We start from the raw sequence: 18,195 nt of genomic DNA on the forward strand, positions 1-18,195 counted from the left end.
TGGTCACAATGGAGTGGTGGCACCTTTTACGGCTAAAGATTAATACTGTTTTGGCTTTTGTACGGCTCACGGTTAGTTATTTTCGTTAACGGAAATCTTCAAAACTGAGGAGTGGGGAACAGTCCTTCAAAGGCCATGGGTCATGCAATATTTTCGTCAAATTTTACGGGTCTCGCAGTCTGCACAATTTTAGTGGTTAGGTGCGTCTCGCAGTCTCGATTTTTGGCAAGGCTAACTAAGTCTCGAAGTACCGATTTGTTTGGGTTTTTCGTGTAAATGAAGTCTGAACATCTTAGAACCTGGACGTTTCGAGCTCGCAGTCGAAGATGAGGTCAAAATGTCTCGGGTTGTCAAAAAAAAAAAAAAAAGCTAGCTTCGTCTTGCCTCCAAGTCTCGCATTTATCATTGACCACCCCTAATATTGCACAGGCATACGTTGGAGCACAAACGCGAGGCGAGACTTTCTTGGCGCCTCTTCACGAGACGCTCGCGTGCGTGACTCAAAAGTGAGCCTGCTCGCAGGCTAATCGCCTGCTGATTTCCAAACCTTTGAAAAACTCTGTGACTCCAACAATTCCGGCATCTTTTCGAATTAATCAATTACGAAGGTTTCGTCTTTGACTTTCGTTTGTGGTGTCAAGACCTCGCAGGCTAGGAGAAGCGACAAGGGCTGTGGGAACGAGGAAGTCATTGACTTGAAATCTGAGATATCTCGGCAACAGCAATATCCCAGATGTAACTTCCACTTCTGGACGGCGTTTTGGTACACTTTTGAATGTGTATTGCACCATTCTGAAGGAAATGAGTGAACGTAAGAGATTCAACCTTCTTGGGTTAGACGTCACAATAGCCGCTGGACCCATTCTCCTCAAACTCCGCCGTGAAGCAAAATGGCGGCGTTTTTGGTGCTGTGTTCGAGATTCTGTTGGACACAGAAAACCGAATCCAAAAAATTTTTTAGAAGTTTTTCGAATGGCTTATAGATTTGTTTTATCGAAAAAAAAAATGGAGACTAGGTGCGTTTCTGAGCTTTTCTGCGTGTGTAAATGTCACCAGAATGTTTTTTAAGAAAGAGAAAAACTGGGTACCATTTTCTAAAAATAACTTAAGAGGGATTACCTTGGGTATAAGGCCTATATGGGGGATTCACTCTCTTACCTTGACAATCTCTTACCCGTACATTATTTGCACATTGCCGAATTTGTGTCTCTGTGTCCAGTTGCTATCTGACTCCATAGCTATCGACTGTCTAGTTTTAAATATTCCAAAACAGGTTTTTTATGGAGAAACGAAGGGGGAAGAAAAAGACCTAGCGAAAACGATTTAAGGCATAAAACAAGAAAGCGGTATTAAGTCGACCAAGGAGATGATATCTCTAACGTGCCACACAAAATGTATGTGGATAATTTTAAACATGGAAGTAACCTTCAAATCAATTCACTCTGTAGGATGGCCAGACTCCCTAGTCCAAGAAACAAAATAATAGTCGAATTTTGACCGTTTCAAATATTTATTGCTAGGCAAACCCCACTGAAAATCTCCAAAGCAACCCATTGTTTGAGTGTGCTCCTAGACTGTGAGCAGTCTCTTTTTCGCTTGAAATTCCGTGGGAAGAACAAAAAGAGGAACGCAACACAAGTGAGTGGTCCGTGCGAGCATGACATGCGAAGCGGTGAGCCGCAAGTACCGCGGGCGTCGGAAGACGTCCAACGGCCGCGCAACTCGCGGCTCACGGCTTCGCCGCTCGCCGGCCGCATGTCGCGCTCGCACACTCACTTGTTTTGCGTTCTTTCCTAAGATTTCCGAGCAAAAGAGAGACTGCTTGCAGTCTATAAGCTATCGTTTACATTCCCCTTTGCAAAACTACCTAAAAAGCATGTAACTTAACAAACAAGCCCCCTAGGTAAATCGGTCCATCCATCAAAATCAGCTGACTTGTGCAGAGCCTGCAAAACGTGGAACGAGAGATAATATTAGCTTGAAAACGCGCCATAACTGATTTCAAACTTGTGGCCACGCCAAGTTGCAGAAACGTTCTACAGTAGAATAGCCCTTTTCACGGTTAATTTTTCTCATTTGCATTACAATGTAATCCAACGTAAATGCGAGGCAATTTTGGGCTAAAACTACAAAATAGCCCGAAATTGCCTCACATACATGCTAGATTTTATTGTAATGCAAATGAGCAAAGGTAACCGTGAAAAGGGCTATTCTAAACCATATGTGGCAAGCGAAACCTGACGCTTTCAGAGAAAAAGGCCTAGCAACTCTCAACCCATTCACTCTTACTTACCTTCCTCCAGTTCCTCTCGCAAGGGTTCGTCTTCACTCTGTCCAACTTTAGGACACGCTGAAAAATACGATCATAAATATTGTGAAGTAAGGGGTGGTTGTTTTGGGGTTTTTTTTGCCTGTTTTCCTAGCTATTACCTAAAAATGTCATTTCTGCGCTTGTGTTCACTTCTGCAATACAATGCAAATCATGAAACACTTTTTCATTTAAATGTTTTTTTAAACTTTGGTAGGACTCGTTTGAAATTGATGCTAAAGGCAACTGGGAAAAGGTATATTTAACAATTAGATTATGAGCTCGAGATTTCTATCGCGTGATAGTTGACAAGGCGCAGCCCGAGTCAACCATCACGTATAGAAATCGAGAGCGAATAATCTAATAGTTTTTATTAGTATAAATGTATCAGCCGTGCAAAACTTTGCCACTTCACAGACACTTCTAAAATGCAAAGAAGCAGCCGCCATTGTGTTAACAACAGCACACTGCTAGGCCGCTATACCGCTCACTATCTTCAACAGAATAGATCATACGATTGCTCACTTATTCTATGACTGAGAAAATTACGAACGCGCGAGCCCGCTCTTAGCCAATCATGATCACAATGAAGTAATTTTCTCATCATATTTAAGGTTAAATCTAATGACACTTTCGTTAACAAGGGAATAGCACCAACCCTTCTTTTGGCATGCAGATGTAGCGGCGTTTCGTCGAACAACTTTCATCATTCCAAAGTCCGGATTTCGAGGACCACATCTCACCGCAACCTTCAAATCTGCCTTTGTAGTTATTAGGTTCTCCTGCACTCCAGTAACCACAACCGTTACTAAGTCGTGACCAGTCAACCCACAGCCAACGTGAAGTGTCTTCAGGATCCCTGTACAAACCAATCCAATGATTTTGGCCCTTTAATTTGGTTGCAATCCCGTTTTGCTTTTCTTTTGAATCCACCACAGCTAGCATAGCCCCCATATTCTCACAGGCGGTTTTTGCTGCGTTCCAGGTTAAGGACTGGGATGAGAACTTGTACCAAAAGCCTTTAAGGTACATCCAAGCCTGTGGACATGATTCTAAAATGAAAAAATATATATATATATATATATATCTCAAAGTTTGCGTTAATTTGCCCCGTTCCAATAAATGAGTCATTTTTTCCAAAAGCTTAGGCGACCTATCTCGAATAAAATACCTTATCTTATATCTGAAAAGTTAGTATACAAAGGTCGAATAGTATCCAGGCATTGGGTTCTGTCACTGAAAACAGGAACGTTAATAGAGGGGAAAAAAGATTCGCCTGAAAAAATCAACTGTTTTTGAGAAGACTTCGTCTGTCGCCAGCGATTTAAGGACAATTTAGGACTTATAATTTCCGAAGGTTTTTTTTTTTAATGAGCCAACAGGTCTTGTTAGAAGGAAATGTTGACCGGCTGCAGTATCATATCCGGGTGGCCATTATAAGTAGAAATTCTTCCAAATTGAACAAGCGTTCAAATTTGTATCTACAGTAACTCCGTCAGCCGAACAAGTTCAGTGGTAAAATATTTCACAGCTTGAAACAATCCTTTTCATTTTATGCTTCTGTATCAGCAAGACCTTAAAAGCAATTGCTCACTCTAAAAACATAGGTTTATCGTTTCTGTCCTTTTAGCGACCTCCTCCGTCCTTGCCACTGGCGTATACATGCACCTCCTCAAGAATGGGAAGGCAATCTTCCCTCTCTTCGTTTAACAACAACCAAATTCAACACCTCGATTCGGTTAAAGGTGATTATTTCAGCATCATGTTTTTGAATGAAAGAAACAAAGGAGCGAGTTTCAAATATTGTCTAAACAAGAAAAATAACCTAAATATTTAATCAAAAAATAGTTGAATTCAACAGCTGGGTTCCATTTAGTGATGTCGAAAATATATAAAGCGAATCGAGTTTGTTGAAGCTTGGGTAATGGAAAGAAAGACAATTATATTAATTCTATCAGAACAAAAACTCAGATTGACAATTTTTCAAGCCTTTGTTTGCAAATAAAAATTCAGTTTGATTTTTTGGCTGTTTAGTTTCTTTTTGAAAAGAAAACAAACGTATTTTTTCGCTCGCTCTCCTTTACCATTTAAGTGTCAAATTTTTTGGTTTTAAAAGAATCAATTTGACCCATTCAAGCTGAATAAAAATATATTTTTTTGATTTCTTCCTTTTTAGAAAGAGAAAAAACCATCTTCATTTATAATTTGACTATAAAATATTTTTGGCGATTTTGAGTTAGGGGGGTTATAATATCCGGACAAAATTAACTGATTCGATTGGTAGTATCACTATGTGATTTTGTGATGTCTCTATGTTATTTTGTGGTCTCCCTACGTTATTTTGTGGTCTCCCTATGTTATTTTGTGGCATCCCCAGTTGATTTTGTGATGTCAGATGCCCTTTTTGAAATCATTGGGCGAGCTGAGTATTGGACAATCCTGTGCTCCTGGACGGAACAAAACTTTCACGAAAGCCGTGGGATCTATAAAATGAAATCTTATTACGGCACATCTAACTGCAGAAGCTAACGGTAAGACTGTTAACAATACTGTTTATCGGAAAATTTTGTACAGGGAAATTTATCCCTCGAGTGTTACTGAGTTTAAACCACCAACTGAATTACCTTGAGATCTGGTCACTGGGATCAAAACTCCCACAAAGACTACCCTCAGCAAATGGAAGAACGCCATCCGTATCTGAAACGAGGGGTTTGTATCAAGCTGTCTGCTGCTGTTGTACTCAAAATTTAGTGTGTGTGGATTCAGTTATCTATATACACAAGTTACCCGGGAAGCTGTTATTGAATTTATTTACAACGAGTTGTTTCTCGTCCGTGAGAAGCTCAAATATTTGAACTAAATGTCGACGACGCGACTAAGCAGCAAAACAAAGGCCTAACAATCGAGCTTAGTTAATTACGTTCTTTTAACAAGTTAAAAATTAATCTTCATTGTTTGTAAAAAGTTAAAAATTTATTTTGGTGACTGTAAAACATATCTATTGATACTCCCCACCTCCACCTTACTCTCCACCTTAGGGACACAGGCCACAAGTTGCAAGAGAGTAAGGCGGCTGTCATAGCTGAGAAGAAAACAACTACATAAGGAGAATTAATGAGGCCTTGGAAATTCTGTGCCAGTCCCCGACGCTCAATAGAGACCGTCCCTATACGGGGATGTTCGGCACGTGACTTGGTTCACCCAAGCTCGCGTGACAAATAGATTCCCGCCACATTCACCAAAGAAAGACAAAAAACAAGACACAAAAAAGTCTTGACTTGAGATCTTGAGATTTTCACTTTCGTGGCTAAAAATATTAACTGTTTTTTTTTTTTTTACAACTAACGGTTAAAATTTTCCATTTACGTCTAACGGTTACATTTTTGGCCCGTTTGACGTTTTAGTCTTGTATGATCTGACTGTTCGTCCATATGGTACGTATTACAGTACATTACTTGCAAAAAATTTCGGACGATTCTAATTTTGGACTTTCTTAATTTGGGAAAAAATTAAGTGTCCGAAAACATAACTGTTCGAAATTTTAAACGTCCAAAACATGTACAGTACAGTATAAACTTTTAAGTAGCTCCAAAGCTCTAAGATATCTTTATGGAGCGAACTCTAGTTGAGACACTCTTTGGTGGGGGGGGGGGGGGGGGAGGGGGGAGGCGGGCAGGGGGGTCAGAACCTCCCGCCTCCCGTACCCTGCTCTCCCGCTTCCCGTACCTTTATCTCCCGCCTTCCGCCCTTTCCCGTGCTGCTCCAGTCCCCTGTAAATTGGCAGAGTCAAAACACATTCTAGTCATTTAGCTTCGCAATTCTTAAGCATTTCCTTTGTTTTTAAATAATTTAACAAGATTACCATTGCCATATGTTTCAATTCAATGAAGTTTTGACCTACTTGTTTATCTTCTTTGAGTTTCACCATTTCAGTCCATTTTCATCGGCTCTTCAGATTTGTTTCTGAAATCCGTTTTCAGTGACGACGGTCTCAAAAGTTAATTCTAAATTGTATCCTTTTCTGATAAAGTATGCGGATTTCCAGTAACCAGTCCGGCGTTTATTGGGATCAGACAATTAAATCATGGAAGTAGGATTTGACGGAATTGCAGCCAAACGTCCCAGGCGGATTTCAGATATGCGTATTTATTGTTCGGGAAATCTAAGAGAAGTCTTTCGTTTTGTATGTAATAATTATCGACCTATCTCAGTTCTCTCTTCCTTAAGTAAAATATCTGAGAGATGTATTTTTAATCAGCTGATATCTTATCTTACGAATAATAATATGATTTCCTCAAAACAATATGGATTTAGACCAGGTTTCACAACCTCTGATTATCTAATTGACCTTATTGAAGAAATAACTTCCTCTCTTGATAAAGGACTCTATGTGGTCTCTTTATTCTTAGATTTAAGTAAAGCATTCGATACAGTAAACCATCAAATATTACTAAATAAACTTAAGTATTATGGATTACTGCAAAGTGAATATAACTGGTTTCAATCTTACTTTTAAGTAACAGGAAACAGCAGGTACATGCAAATGGTGTTGCTTCTGACACACGTTTTATCTCCATGCACTGGAGTGCCTCAAGGATCGATACTAGGACCTTTGCTGTTTATTATTTTCATTAATGACCTTCCAAAGTCTTCCACCTTCTTTTCTACGAGATTATATGCAGATGATACATCTTTAACAGCTTCCGGACATGATCTTGACAGTCTATTGTGTGAAATCAACAATCATTTACCTGCTGTCTACGAATGGTTGTGCAGTAATAAATTGACCCTAAATTTGACAAAAACTAAGTTTCTTGTTTTTATGCCCCGTCAAAAGGAAAGTTACAATCTCAATCCACCATTAACTGTAGCAAACGTTCATTTAGAGAAGTCCTTTTGTGTAAAATATCTTGTTGTGTATATTGATTGTCACCTTACTTGGCATGACCATATTGACTACATATGTGGAAAATTAGCAAAAATATAAATATAATGGTTAAGTTGAAACATTATGTATCAAAAGCAACACTTATTAGTGTGTATTATTCTCTTATTTATCCTTACCTTACCTATGCTTGTACACTTTGGGGAAATAATTATAACGCTTCATTGTCTCAAATAGTAAAATTACAAAACAAAGCGGTTCGTGTTATAACAGATGTTCCTTTAATGGAATCAATAACTCCACACTACTCATCCTTAGGCTTTCTGAAATTTCCTGATATTGTTAAACTGAACACGTGTATGCTTTTTATGATTATTTCCACCATGATAAGTTTCCTAATTCACCTGTTTCATTAGTATCTGAACTATATAATTACAGTACCCGTAGTGCATCATCCAACCAAGTTGCAATACCTTCATTTCGAACTAATCTTTTGGAATAATATTCCGCAATCCATTAGAGACAAACCATCTAAAAAAATGTTTAGAAAAGCACTTTTACGCTGGTACCTTGCCCAATACTAATGAAAACATTATCTCTTTATAACTTTCTGAGCTATTTTGTCATTTTCCCTCTTCTTTTTTCTTTTTCTTTTTATTAATAATCTCAAGTTATACATAACTTTAAGGGGCACGAAATTAGTTTATCTAGATGTGCCCCTCTTCTCTCCTTCCAATATACAATGTAATTCAATTTAAGTGATATAATTTCTGTTTTATGCGTTTTTTTTCTTCCTTACAAAGCACTATCGGTTACTACTTACTCTCTTTACGTTATATTTACATATCTATGTATTAGCTGTGTGATAATGACATACCTACATATTATTCCTCCAAGATTTAATTCTAAAAATATTCATTATAACCAAAGATAGCTGAATTTAATTTTCATTTGTTTATTTTCTTTCAGCCAGGTTTTCAGTTCTTGTTTAAGAATGCAAACGATAAGTGACGAGGCTGTTCAGAAGTCGCCACTGCTAAACGCGAAGTCTCGCAAGCTGCTGAGCAAGTGATCGAGGGGATTCGAGAGCGCGAACGCGACTGAGCTGATTGTATCACTCGAGACATCACGCGTAACGAGGCTCGAGAGAATTAACTCTCTCATCCAGGAAGTTCAGTCTCTGCTGAAACAAATGAAGCAAGCGGTCGAGTCTGCCAAAACTCTGGTAGAAAGAAGCTCAAGCTCGGATATCATGAGCAACAAGGAAACTTTGAAGCAGCGATTTGAAGTGTTACGTGAAACTGAAGTTCCAAAACATGATGAGACCTCATTCGTCAATTCGTCGCTGTGTTTATGTATTCGACAGAGATGGTAAATGTTTAAATAAGCCTGGTAGTAAAGGAGCAAATTCTGGGCAAATTAACAACCCAAGAGGCGTTTCGTTTCTAAACGACAACGAGATTCTTATTGCAGAGGAAAGCAATCATAGAATACAACAAATAAATATTAAGACAGCAACTGTTGTGAAAAGCTTTGGAAAACATGGTGCGGGAAAAGGAGAGTTTAGGAATCCAGTTGACGTTAGTTTAGATGATGAGGGACGCATTGTTGTAACCGATTATATTACTGCAATAATAGGATACATGTCTTGTCAAAGGACGGAGAAACTATTTCCATATTTGGAGACAGCGGTCCAGAGAAACTTAGTTATCCAGTAAGCTGCATTCCTTTCAACAACAAGTTTCTTGTGACTGATAGAGACAATAACTGCATTAAAGTTTTCGATCAGTCAGGAACTTTCTTGTACAAGTTTGGGAAACAAGGCAATCATGAAGACGGACAAATTAACTTGCCGCATGGTATGCTTCTAGACAGCTCCAACAATCTTCTTGTATGTGATTGGGGCAATGACCGAATTCAGCAGTTTTCTTTAGACAGCCGCTTCACAGGAAAAACTATCACTGATTTACCGTGTCCTTTTGGAATGGCAACAAGTTCAGACGGAAGTATTCTCGTGACTACGCCTACGACAGTACACGTACTGAAGTAGATGTCCAATAGCTTGTCGCTAGCCTTCAGTCCAGGCGTATTATTGGCGCGCGAGTTAGAACGATTTGGTAACTGTGTAGGGCTGAGGCGACTGAAAATTTGCCGAGGGAGTAGGCGTGAGGTGAAAAAAATTTGCGAGGGGGAGGGTGAAGGGGAGGAAATGTCAACTGCCCCTTCCTCTTCGTACTCTGTCCCAGTCCTCTACCGGTCAAGCATCCAATAGACCATTTTACAGTTGTCTGCTCAGTGACCTGGCCTTTGAACGGCAGCGAGGCTGGAGGTGAGCTTGTTTTGATACAGACCTTGCTGCACTCAAGCTTGTAGGATGTAACATGGTTTTTTAAATTAGCGGTCTCTATGATGACAGTATTATATCATGCGACGTTTTTGGTCTTGATATTTTCTAACGTTCAGAGTGTTTTTAACTGGTGATATTATGGTCACTTAAATTCAGAGAAAAGATTAGCAAATCTAAGAAATGGTATCATAAGTGCTTTGAATGTAGAAAAGAAGAGATCGTGTAAATAGTATAAGAAACAATTTTGTCAAATACCTGTTTTCAGGTAATTGTCATAGTTTCGAACGTGATGGTCTGTACGTACAGTTTTAAAAAGTTTCTGTAGAAAAAGATTTAATAAATCAGGAGCCATCAGGAGCCATGGGCTCCTGTTATATAAAATTTTGGGGTATACCGAGTAGTAGCAAATCGATTTTAAAAACGCTTTCCCACGCTGTTAAAACGTAATCCCACGCGTCGGACGTGCTTGTGACTTTCGGACAACTTTTGGAGAATCTTCGGAAATCTTCGGAAAGTGGTCGGAAATCTTCGTTATGTCTTGTACATCACCAATTTTCGTGACAAGCATGTTTGCGATGACTTGCCAGGTTAGTTCGATTCGTAGTTGTTAAGCAATGAAAAAAGCTATCAATTATCGCTTACAATCTTCTTAGAGTACTCGACAGTGTTAGTTTAGTAGTAACTACTTATTAACCGAGAGTGAGACCTTTGCGGGAAATCTCAAACCGAAACCTTGCCGTGTTGACCGAGTTATCGCTCGGTCAATGCGGCAAAGCATACAGAGATTTGAGATTTTCCCGTAAAGAACGAACGTTCGACATTAATAAGTTTTTTTATTATATGGCTTTTTGCTGTCTTTACAGGCCAGTGGGCATTAGGAGAAAATAATGCCCTAGAATTAAAACGATTTATCAGACTTTTGTTAATCGCTATACTTAAAGTATTTTTTACAAAATGGTTACATAATTGCTTATAATCCCTCAAATATTTTCGCTCGCACGCGATTGGTCTAAACGCATCACGTGATTGAATATTCCTTAGCTAAAACTGGGAATATCCGAGTAATGTTCCCCAATTTTTATAACCGCGCGAGTTGCGAAAAACATATGCAGGATAATAAACACAATGGCCTCCATTTGATGCGAAAATATGCTCGGATATTTGTCCGCGGACATTATCTGTTCCTCAAAGCTCGCAGTTTTCCGAGAGCGTAGCGTAGTTATTGTTTATATACCCCACTATTTCAACTTGTTTGTTTTCTTTTTAAAAGCGGACATGAAGGGTAAATGTGTAAAAATAAATCGTGCAGATTAATGCAACCACCTATGGCTTTTTTTTTTTCAAACGGGCTGTCCCCGGTTACAATTCGTTTCAGCTCAGATCTCAAATTTTTAATAGGCCATTTCCGAGTTAACTTGTGCCTCTGTTTCAAAACGAGTCCTAGTGCAAAACCTTTCATGTGAAAATGAGATTAATACCTCTAGGCGGAACACATTTTCATACGAATGGTTTCGCGCGAAGGCTCGTTTTAACACTGAAGCAAAAGGCAACTTTGAAATAGCCTATTCAATCACGAGTCTAGCAAGATTTCCCCCCTCCCCCCCCCCCCCCAAAAAAAACCAACACACAAACCAAAAACAAACCTAAAAAAAAATGTAACTGAACAAACACGGTTTCCAAATTTTTAAATAATTTTATTTTAAAATATGTTTGAACAGTTTATTTTTGTACACGTTGGGTTACCACACAGCGAGTACGAAGAACAAGAAATGTTCATTGTATAAAAGTTGCAATCCACGTCTTGACAATTTACATCCAATGGAATGTGGAATGTTCTTGAACCTTAAGGTGTACAGTAATAATAGCATTCAATACTCTATGGAAGCCAAAAGAAGCAACACGTAGCTTCCAGTTACACAAATGGCTATAACTTACAGAATATAATGCTGTGGAACACTACATTGCGTATTTTCTTTAAACTCTTTTCTACATCATGATAAATGATTATTACATTTTCTTGTAAAATTGTCACTTTCTTTTTCTTGCCAAAAGTTGTAAAACTACAGCATCTATAAAGCTGCGCTCTGTTACCAAGCAAGTCATAATTTTCATAAATCAATAATTCTCAATTACTAAGATGAGCATCTGCTTAAACGAGAAGAGGCTTTTAAAGCACCAGAGTGTGAAAAGCTGACAGAACAATTTTTGTTTCTACAACTGCTACGAAAACAGGTTCTCTTTCAGTTTTGCTACAAGGTTCTGTTAAAACAGTTCAATTCATACATCTTTTGTTTTTATTGGTCTACTTTAATGTTACGCGATTCTGAAGGAAGCTTTAGTTTTATACAAGACGTTTGACTCCACAATGAGCAATGAGTTCGAGAACACAATTTGACTTTCGCATCCGAAAAATAACGACATAAAACGACGTAATGACAAAGCGACATAATAGCTTATGTCGCAATGTGAACATTGGCATAAAGACATAAGGAAAAGATCATTCTTCCTTTATATCATTATGCTTATACTGTTAAGCCTGGTTCACACTAGTGACATAACGACGTAATGACATCGTCACGAACGACATAAAACGGACGTTATCTCGACGTTAAAGGACGTTATGTTTGTAGTGTGAACATGTAGTCATAATGACATAATAGCAATATAACAGCACGAACATAACGACATAAAGATCAAACTGATCTTTTACTAATGTCGTTATGTCGCTACTGTGAATTATGTAAGGATGTTCACACTACAAACATACCCACATAACGTCTTTCTTAAGTCGTTCTGTTTATGTCGTTATGTCGCTCGTGTGAACCAGGCTTAAACGGACACACGACCGTTGAGAGATGACTTCAGTGAAAAGTGAGTGTTCACACCAAGACATCCACCACAGCTCCTTTTCGTCTGCACAGCAACGGCTGAGGAAGATCTTTGTCCGCTGACTTGAAGTTAAGCTCCACGGAAGACCCCGCAAAGTTCACTGCGATTCTGGAAAAGAACAAAACTACCTTAGAGTAAGAATAAGATTAAAGCACAGAATCCATGCCTTCGAAGTGAGTGAATTGTTGGCTACCATTTTTTTTTCCAAGCAAATATGTCACGCTTAAACATGTCCGTAAACCGAACTCATTTCCAATCGAAAGTTACGGGAGCCGAAAGCTCGTCGCAGTTATTTACCACGTCACCCAACGTTTCCATGGAAAATACCTTGCGTGACGCGTTTGCTTACCTGTCAGACACGTGCACAGGGGCTGACATGTCCTGTTGAGATTCAACTTGAACTAACAGCTTAGCCACTAACTCCACCACGTGCTCCGTGTGGAACATGAAGTCGCCTTTCAGATGATTTTTATCTTGTTTATCCTATGGAACAATCAAAGACAAAATTATTACAATCAGATAAAGGAAGATTTAGGAACGGAACATAATTTTTTTAGAGGGGGGTTCAGGTAATTTTCCCAGGCATTGTTTTTTTTGCACTTTTGGGTAAGGTTGTGCGTGATTTTTTTTTTTTTTGGTGGGCAATAGCTTACGCAATATATTTTTTTTAACATCAAAAATAGGACCGACATAGCAAAAAGCACTTGCTTAATTTTTTTCTGCTTGGCTTCCCTTGCACGATTTTTTTTCCAGCAGTTTTTGCTGTGCAGGAGTTTTTTTTTTTTGGAATTTTCCAACCGTACCTCCCCCCTCAAAAAAATGATGGTGGTAAAGGTAGTCTCTTATGTTCTAAAAAACAAAGGATGATGCCTCACACAAACTACAGCTTGTTTAATATTCAGGACAATTATATGGCTAGCTCGGCAAGCAAGTTTAACCAACTCCTTTGCTGTGATTGGCTGCCCTTGCCCGCTCGGGATCACCTGCTGCTTCCCGCAACGAAAAAGGTGGTTTTTTTATTCTGTACCATATAATAGATTGTTAACTGGCTGAGCTTGCTTGTTTGGTCAAGGTAGCCGCACACTGGCCTCGATCTTTATTTTTTTTTTTAGTGTTCACGGATTCGGTCAATAGACCTAGGCCAATGTCCAGCCATCTTGACTTCACGCATGATCAATAACCTATATTTATCGCCCTTCCCCTATTCAACAACACTGCCTCGTGTAACACGCAAACAGGACCCACCGTTCGAATGTGGAACACGATGACTCCGTCCTTCAGCGGGCTCACCGAGATCCTCGTGATATCGCCCAGGTCCACGTTGTATTTTGTTAAGAATGACTTTGGGTCCAACACCAGCATTTCTGAGTCTGAAACAGTCAAGATGTGAGGCACCGCCTGGAAAGAAACAGCACACAACTTGTCACAATCCCATTGCCTCAACACACAAGTTCTCCTTACATGTCTTAACACATTTCTTATAATACTGGTTGTGGGAGTTTGATGATGTAGTAACTGTTTAAGCCCTGGCATCAACTCACAAATTCTCCTTGTGTCTCCATACATATTTTATAGTACTAGTTGGGAGAATTCACGATATATTAAATCTTTAAGTCCTGATATCAATATTCCCCATCACTGGTCTTCATACGTTTCTTATAGTTTTGAGAGTTGGCAGAATTTGTTCACAAATCAAGACAACTTCCCTATTGTGAAAAAGAAATGGCAACCGCGCGACCTGTACGCAACAAAAGCTGACAGTTATCCGAGATCGCAATCTGGGACACGGTGCTGAACCACCCTTTCGTCCCCTTTCGTATCTCTAGGCACGTCACGCAACAATTCTCCCAATGTTTTGATGTTATTTGGATCGTCACGCAACTGTTGCGTAACGCCTAAGTCTTCAGACGGGTTTAAAGTGTACTCATTGTTTGACTGTCGTAGCATAACGCACGAAGAATGTCAATGGAAGGTAACTCAACATAGAGCACAAACTTCTGAAGGGAAAAAAGCGAGAGGGGAGACTCGGGCGAAGCAAGAGGGAACCTTAATTCAGTTCTCTACAGATCTGTTTGCAAAAACAAACAGACAGACAAAGAAAGGAAGGAAATGGAGTTCACCTTGCCATCTTTCCTGTTGATTTTCAGCACAGAGTCCGCCCACACAATGCGAAGGTTGTTGTTCTTAGCGTTCTTTTTCCACTTTGGATTTGCCATGAGGTTGGCACGATCGCTTTGAAAAGGAACTGGTACCCTACAAATACACACCAGCGATAAATACAACGAACAAGATATAAGCACAAAGAGCAAGAGATAGCAGAGCTTCTCAGCTTACGTGGAAGGGTAGGAAGATTTCTTGTCTTTGAACACCTCGCTGGCTTGAAGTTTTTCTTTCAAAATCGCTCGTCTTTCTGAAGAGCAACGGTCTCTGAACTTCTTGCACTGAAATAAAAACACGAGGTAGAAATGTCTCTTGCTGAAAACATCACAGCCAGATAACACAATTAACAATAAAACTAAGTCCTTTTCGTTAAGCGACACAGTTGTGTCCTATACCAAAGCTGGCAGATGAAACTATTCTCCAAGGCCCTTCAAAAGCAATCACGTGTTTGCTATGCGTTTGTCGGGCTCATTGACTGGCTCGATAAACGTGCCAATCACTGAGATCAACCAATCGCAGCAAAGAAGGCTCACATGACTCGGGATGTGTTCTTTGTTCTGTCCCTACTTGTTTTTGTCTTCTCTTTTTAATTTCCAACTTGAACAGTCGTAGGCTTGAAAAAGTTAAGAACAGCAACGTTGCAAGGCATTATCAAAACACCAACTTACTCTCCAGGAGTGGTATATATCCTTGAGGAGCCCATTAGTCTTCCTAAACATGGGTGAAGATGACGGCCAGTGGGTATCCGTGGGTGACACAGACGGCAGATTCTTCTTTAGTGTGGTGAGATATCTATAGCACTATTATAAAATAGAACAAAAAGCGCAGTTCAAGTTCCTCTTTGTTTCTTGTCAAAGAAATCAAGTCCAGTACTCTTAATTCGAGAACGATCTCGAAAGGCCGCCTAGGAAACTGTGAAAAGTGAACAAGGACAAATGGACAATGAAACAGCGAAGAAGCAAGCGACATACCAAGAAGAGTCGAAGGAACTTCATGATCTTTGGAGCAGCATTCCGTCTGAACTTGGGATGGTACAATCGACGAATCTACATACAATAGAAGACATTCTGAGCTTTTATCAAAATCAAACGCTTTTTGGACTTGTCTCGCGGGGAAGGATTGCGTGACGAGCCCAAGGGAAGTCTGCGTCTACGTAGCCCGAGGCTGATTTGCCACTTTAAAAACGAGAAGAAATCGTTTGCTTGAAGCCGGCTGGCTCACAGATTTGCCGCGGTTTCAAGGAGCACGACCTGATCACCTGCGAGTCTAAAGTTAAAGTTGTTGTTTCCTCAGGAAGTTAGTGAGTTTTGACCCACGACACGTGACACGTTCTCCTCCAATCAGAAAACGTATTTAAGTTGGTATTTAAGTTGGTATAACAGTATAGCTTCTCGTCTTTTTTTGGCTCCATTAACGGTCCCACAAGCCACTACGAGACGAGACTTTCCCCCAATTTTCGTCTTGTTTCTAAAGTGGCGAATGTTGGATCTATTTTGTTCTGTTTTCAAAGAAATCTAAGCAACAAATTTAGAGGTTCACAGACATCATTCACTGTTACTCAATTCAACCAAACTAAGAGCAGAATTATCAGAACTTACTGAATATAAACTAACCTCAATGTTACGTTACAAAGTTTCTCATTAAGTATACATACATGCATGCAATGATGATGTATTTGTATGACAATTTTTCAAGTTAGTGGCTTGTAATCCTTTAAGCTTTCCTTCAATTTAAAGGTACTTTGTACGAGGCAAAAATAACTCAAACTGCCGTGACTGAGCTCTATTAATTAAGATGTTAAAGATGGCTATCAATTTATTTGTCAACTATTATTTTTTATTAACGTGCTTATGCATTTATAGTCCACTTATTTACTTTTAATTAAATATTTATTACCTTACTAGTTTATTTATCCATTCATTTATCAATTTACTTATTCGTTTATTGCCTGGCTGATTGATTACTTGACTACACTAAAGTAGTTTCTTTACCAGTAGAAATCTTAGTATATATTATTACTGCAATGTGTAATTTATTCATGCGATGTGTAATTTATTCATGCAATGTGTAATTTATTCATGCAATGAGTAGTAATTTATTCATGCGATGTGTAGTTTATTCATGCAATGTGCAATTTATTCATGCGATGTGTCATTTATTCATGCAATGTGTAATTTATTCATGCGATGTGTAATTTATTCATGCAATGTGTAATTTATTCATGCGATGTGTAGTAATTTATTCATGCGATGTGTAGTTTATTCATGCAATGTGTAACTTATTCATGCAATGTATAATTTATTTTCGGTATTTTGAGTTGTTTTCGCCTCTGATTGGTAGCAAATAATAACATTCCAGGTACATTAGACACACCCAGACAAGTCATCGTCATTAAAAAAAACAAGGCGTGCCGAAAGGTAATTCAATAGGTCACCTGACGAAGCTTGTAGATCCAGTTTCACGACAAGAATGCGGGCATTTTATAATTCGTGACCCCCACCTCTAGAAGAGCTCCATCACGGTTTGCACATCTTGAAAAGTTTAGCCTAAAGTTTTCGTAGTTTGTAATCCGTGTTAATCTTCTCCATCCTTAACCATCTTCGTCTCTTTATTATTATTATTATTATTATTATTATTATTATTATTATTATTATTATTATTATTATTATTATTATTATTATTATTATACCTTTGGTGTTTTTCTATCGTAATAATTTTGCACGAGGCCAAAATAACTCAAAGGTGACTGAGCTCCTCTAATTTTCCTTACTATTATTATCAGACAGTTAATAAGAACAAAGAACACGATCAACTGATGGGCAATGCCTCGATGTACTACTAAACTCTCCAAACAACCAACCAAACAAAACGTATGACAAACAGTTGAGAGAGTTCACATTTCAATCACCTTCCAGCCGGTATAGTAAGCCGCTATTGTAGTGGCGGCCTGGATTCGCTTCTTTTCAAGAACCATGGATCTGTAAAGTTTACGGGCCTGATGAAATGAAATTAAATGGAAAGGAATGAATGTGAAATAAAACAAAACGTAAGCAACAGAATAATGATCTAGCGTGAAGAAAATAAGAAATTGATAAAGAACACAAATGTGAGGTGCAACGAAAACTGGCACATAACAGAAACTCAATGAAACTTGAAATGCACCGTAAGCTTGTTTCCAGGAATCTGTCCATGTTTGCTTTATCAAATTACATCAAGATAAACTATTCTCAAACTCAAAACTCATTAATAATTCATAAAGGTTTCAACAAAGGAAATAATGGTCGTGACGGTGTTCGGGTGTCTTTTCTCACCATAGATTCTTACGATTTTATTTCTCCGTTTTCTCCATAGTTTTAGTTTCGACTGAGAAGATGTATTAAATACTTAAGACAGGGTTTGGCTACATTTTGAAACAACTCGAAATGTGTCAAAAATTTTCAACTCTCTTCTCTGTGTTTGGAAATGTGGTCAAACACGATCATTCGTGTTTGATATATTATTTGAACTTCAATGTTGTCAATGGCACTAACTGATTGACGATTAAACTCACGGACGAGAACAACACGAATAAAGTGCAATTTGTTACACTTTGAAATTCCGTTACAA

General features: G+C 38.8%; 2 protein-coding genes across 4 annotated transcripts in view; both read right to left on the minus strand.

Moving 5' to 3' along the window:
• Window positions 1-1,491: 1,491 nt before the first annotated feature.
• LOC110041649 (C-type lectin lectoxin-Thr1-like) lies at window positions 1,492-5,101 on the minus strand. Its single transcript, XM_020746958.2, has 4 exons — window positions 4,933-5,101; window positions 2,967-3,360; window positions 2,294-2,350; window positions 1,492-1,946 (listed from the first exon to the last, which is right to left on the minus strand). The coding sequence occupies exons 1-3, from the start codon at window positions 4,997-4,999 to the stop codon at window positions 2,341-2,343; spliced, it is 471 nt and encodes a 156-aa protein (XP_020602617.2). The 5' UTR covers window positions 5,000-5,101; the 3' UTR covers window positions 1,492-1,946; window positions 2,294-2,340.
• A 6,112-nt stretch (window positions 5,102-11,213) lies between these two features.
• Window positions 11,214-18,195, minus strand: part of LOC110041171 (unconventional myosin-Ia-like) — a 32,856-nt gene continuing 25,874 nt past the window's right edge. For 2 of the 3 annotated variants that reach the window (XM_089285278.1, XM_020746470.2), the window contains 8 exons: window positions 17,498-17,584; window positions 15,561-15,635; window positions 15,258-15,389; window positions 14,764-14,870; window positions 14,550-14,682; window positions 13,675-13,827; window positions 12,779-12,912; window positions 11,214-12,537 (listed from right to left, as the gene is read on the minus strand). In XM_089285278.1, coding sequence (XP_089141404.1) covers window positions 12,420-12,537; window positions 12,779-12,912; window positions 13,675-13,827; window positions 14,550-14,682; window positions 14,764-14,870; window positions 15,258-15,389; window positions 15,561-15,635; window positions 17,498-17,584 — 939 coding nt within the window. In that variant the 3' untranslated portion in view covers window positions 11,214-12,419. The remainder of the gene's footprint in view (window positions 12,538-12,778; window positions 12,913-13,674; window positions 13,828-14,549; window positions 14,683-14,763; window positions 14,871-15,257; window positions 15,390-15,560; window positions 15,636-17,497; window positions 17,585-18,195) is intronic. The other variant, XM_089285279.1, reaches the window with a different exon arrangement.

The sequence above is a fragment of the Orbicella faveolata genome, unplaced genomic scaffold, assembly GCF_042242905.1.
Source record: "Orbicella faveolata isolate gen_17 unplaced genomic scaffold, um_ofav_v1 contig_13, whole genome shotgun sequence".
Classification (NCBI taxonomy): Eukaryota; Metazoa; Cnidaria; class Anthozoa; order Scleractinia; family Merulinidae; genus Orbicella; species Orbicella faveolata.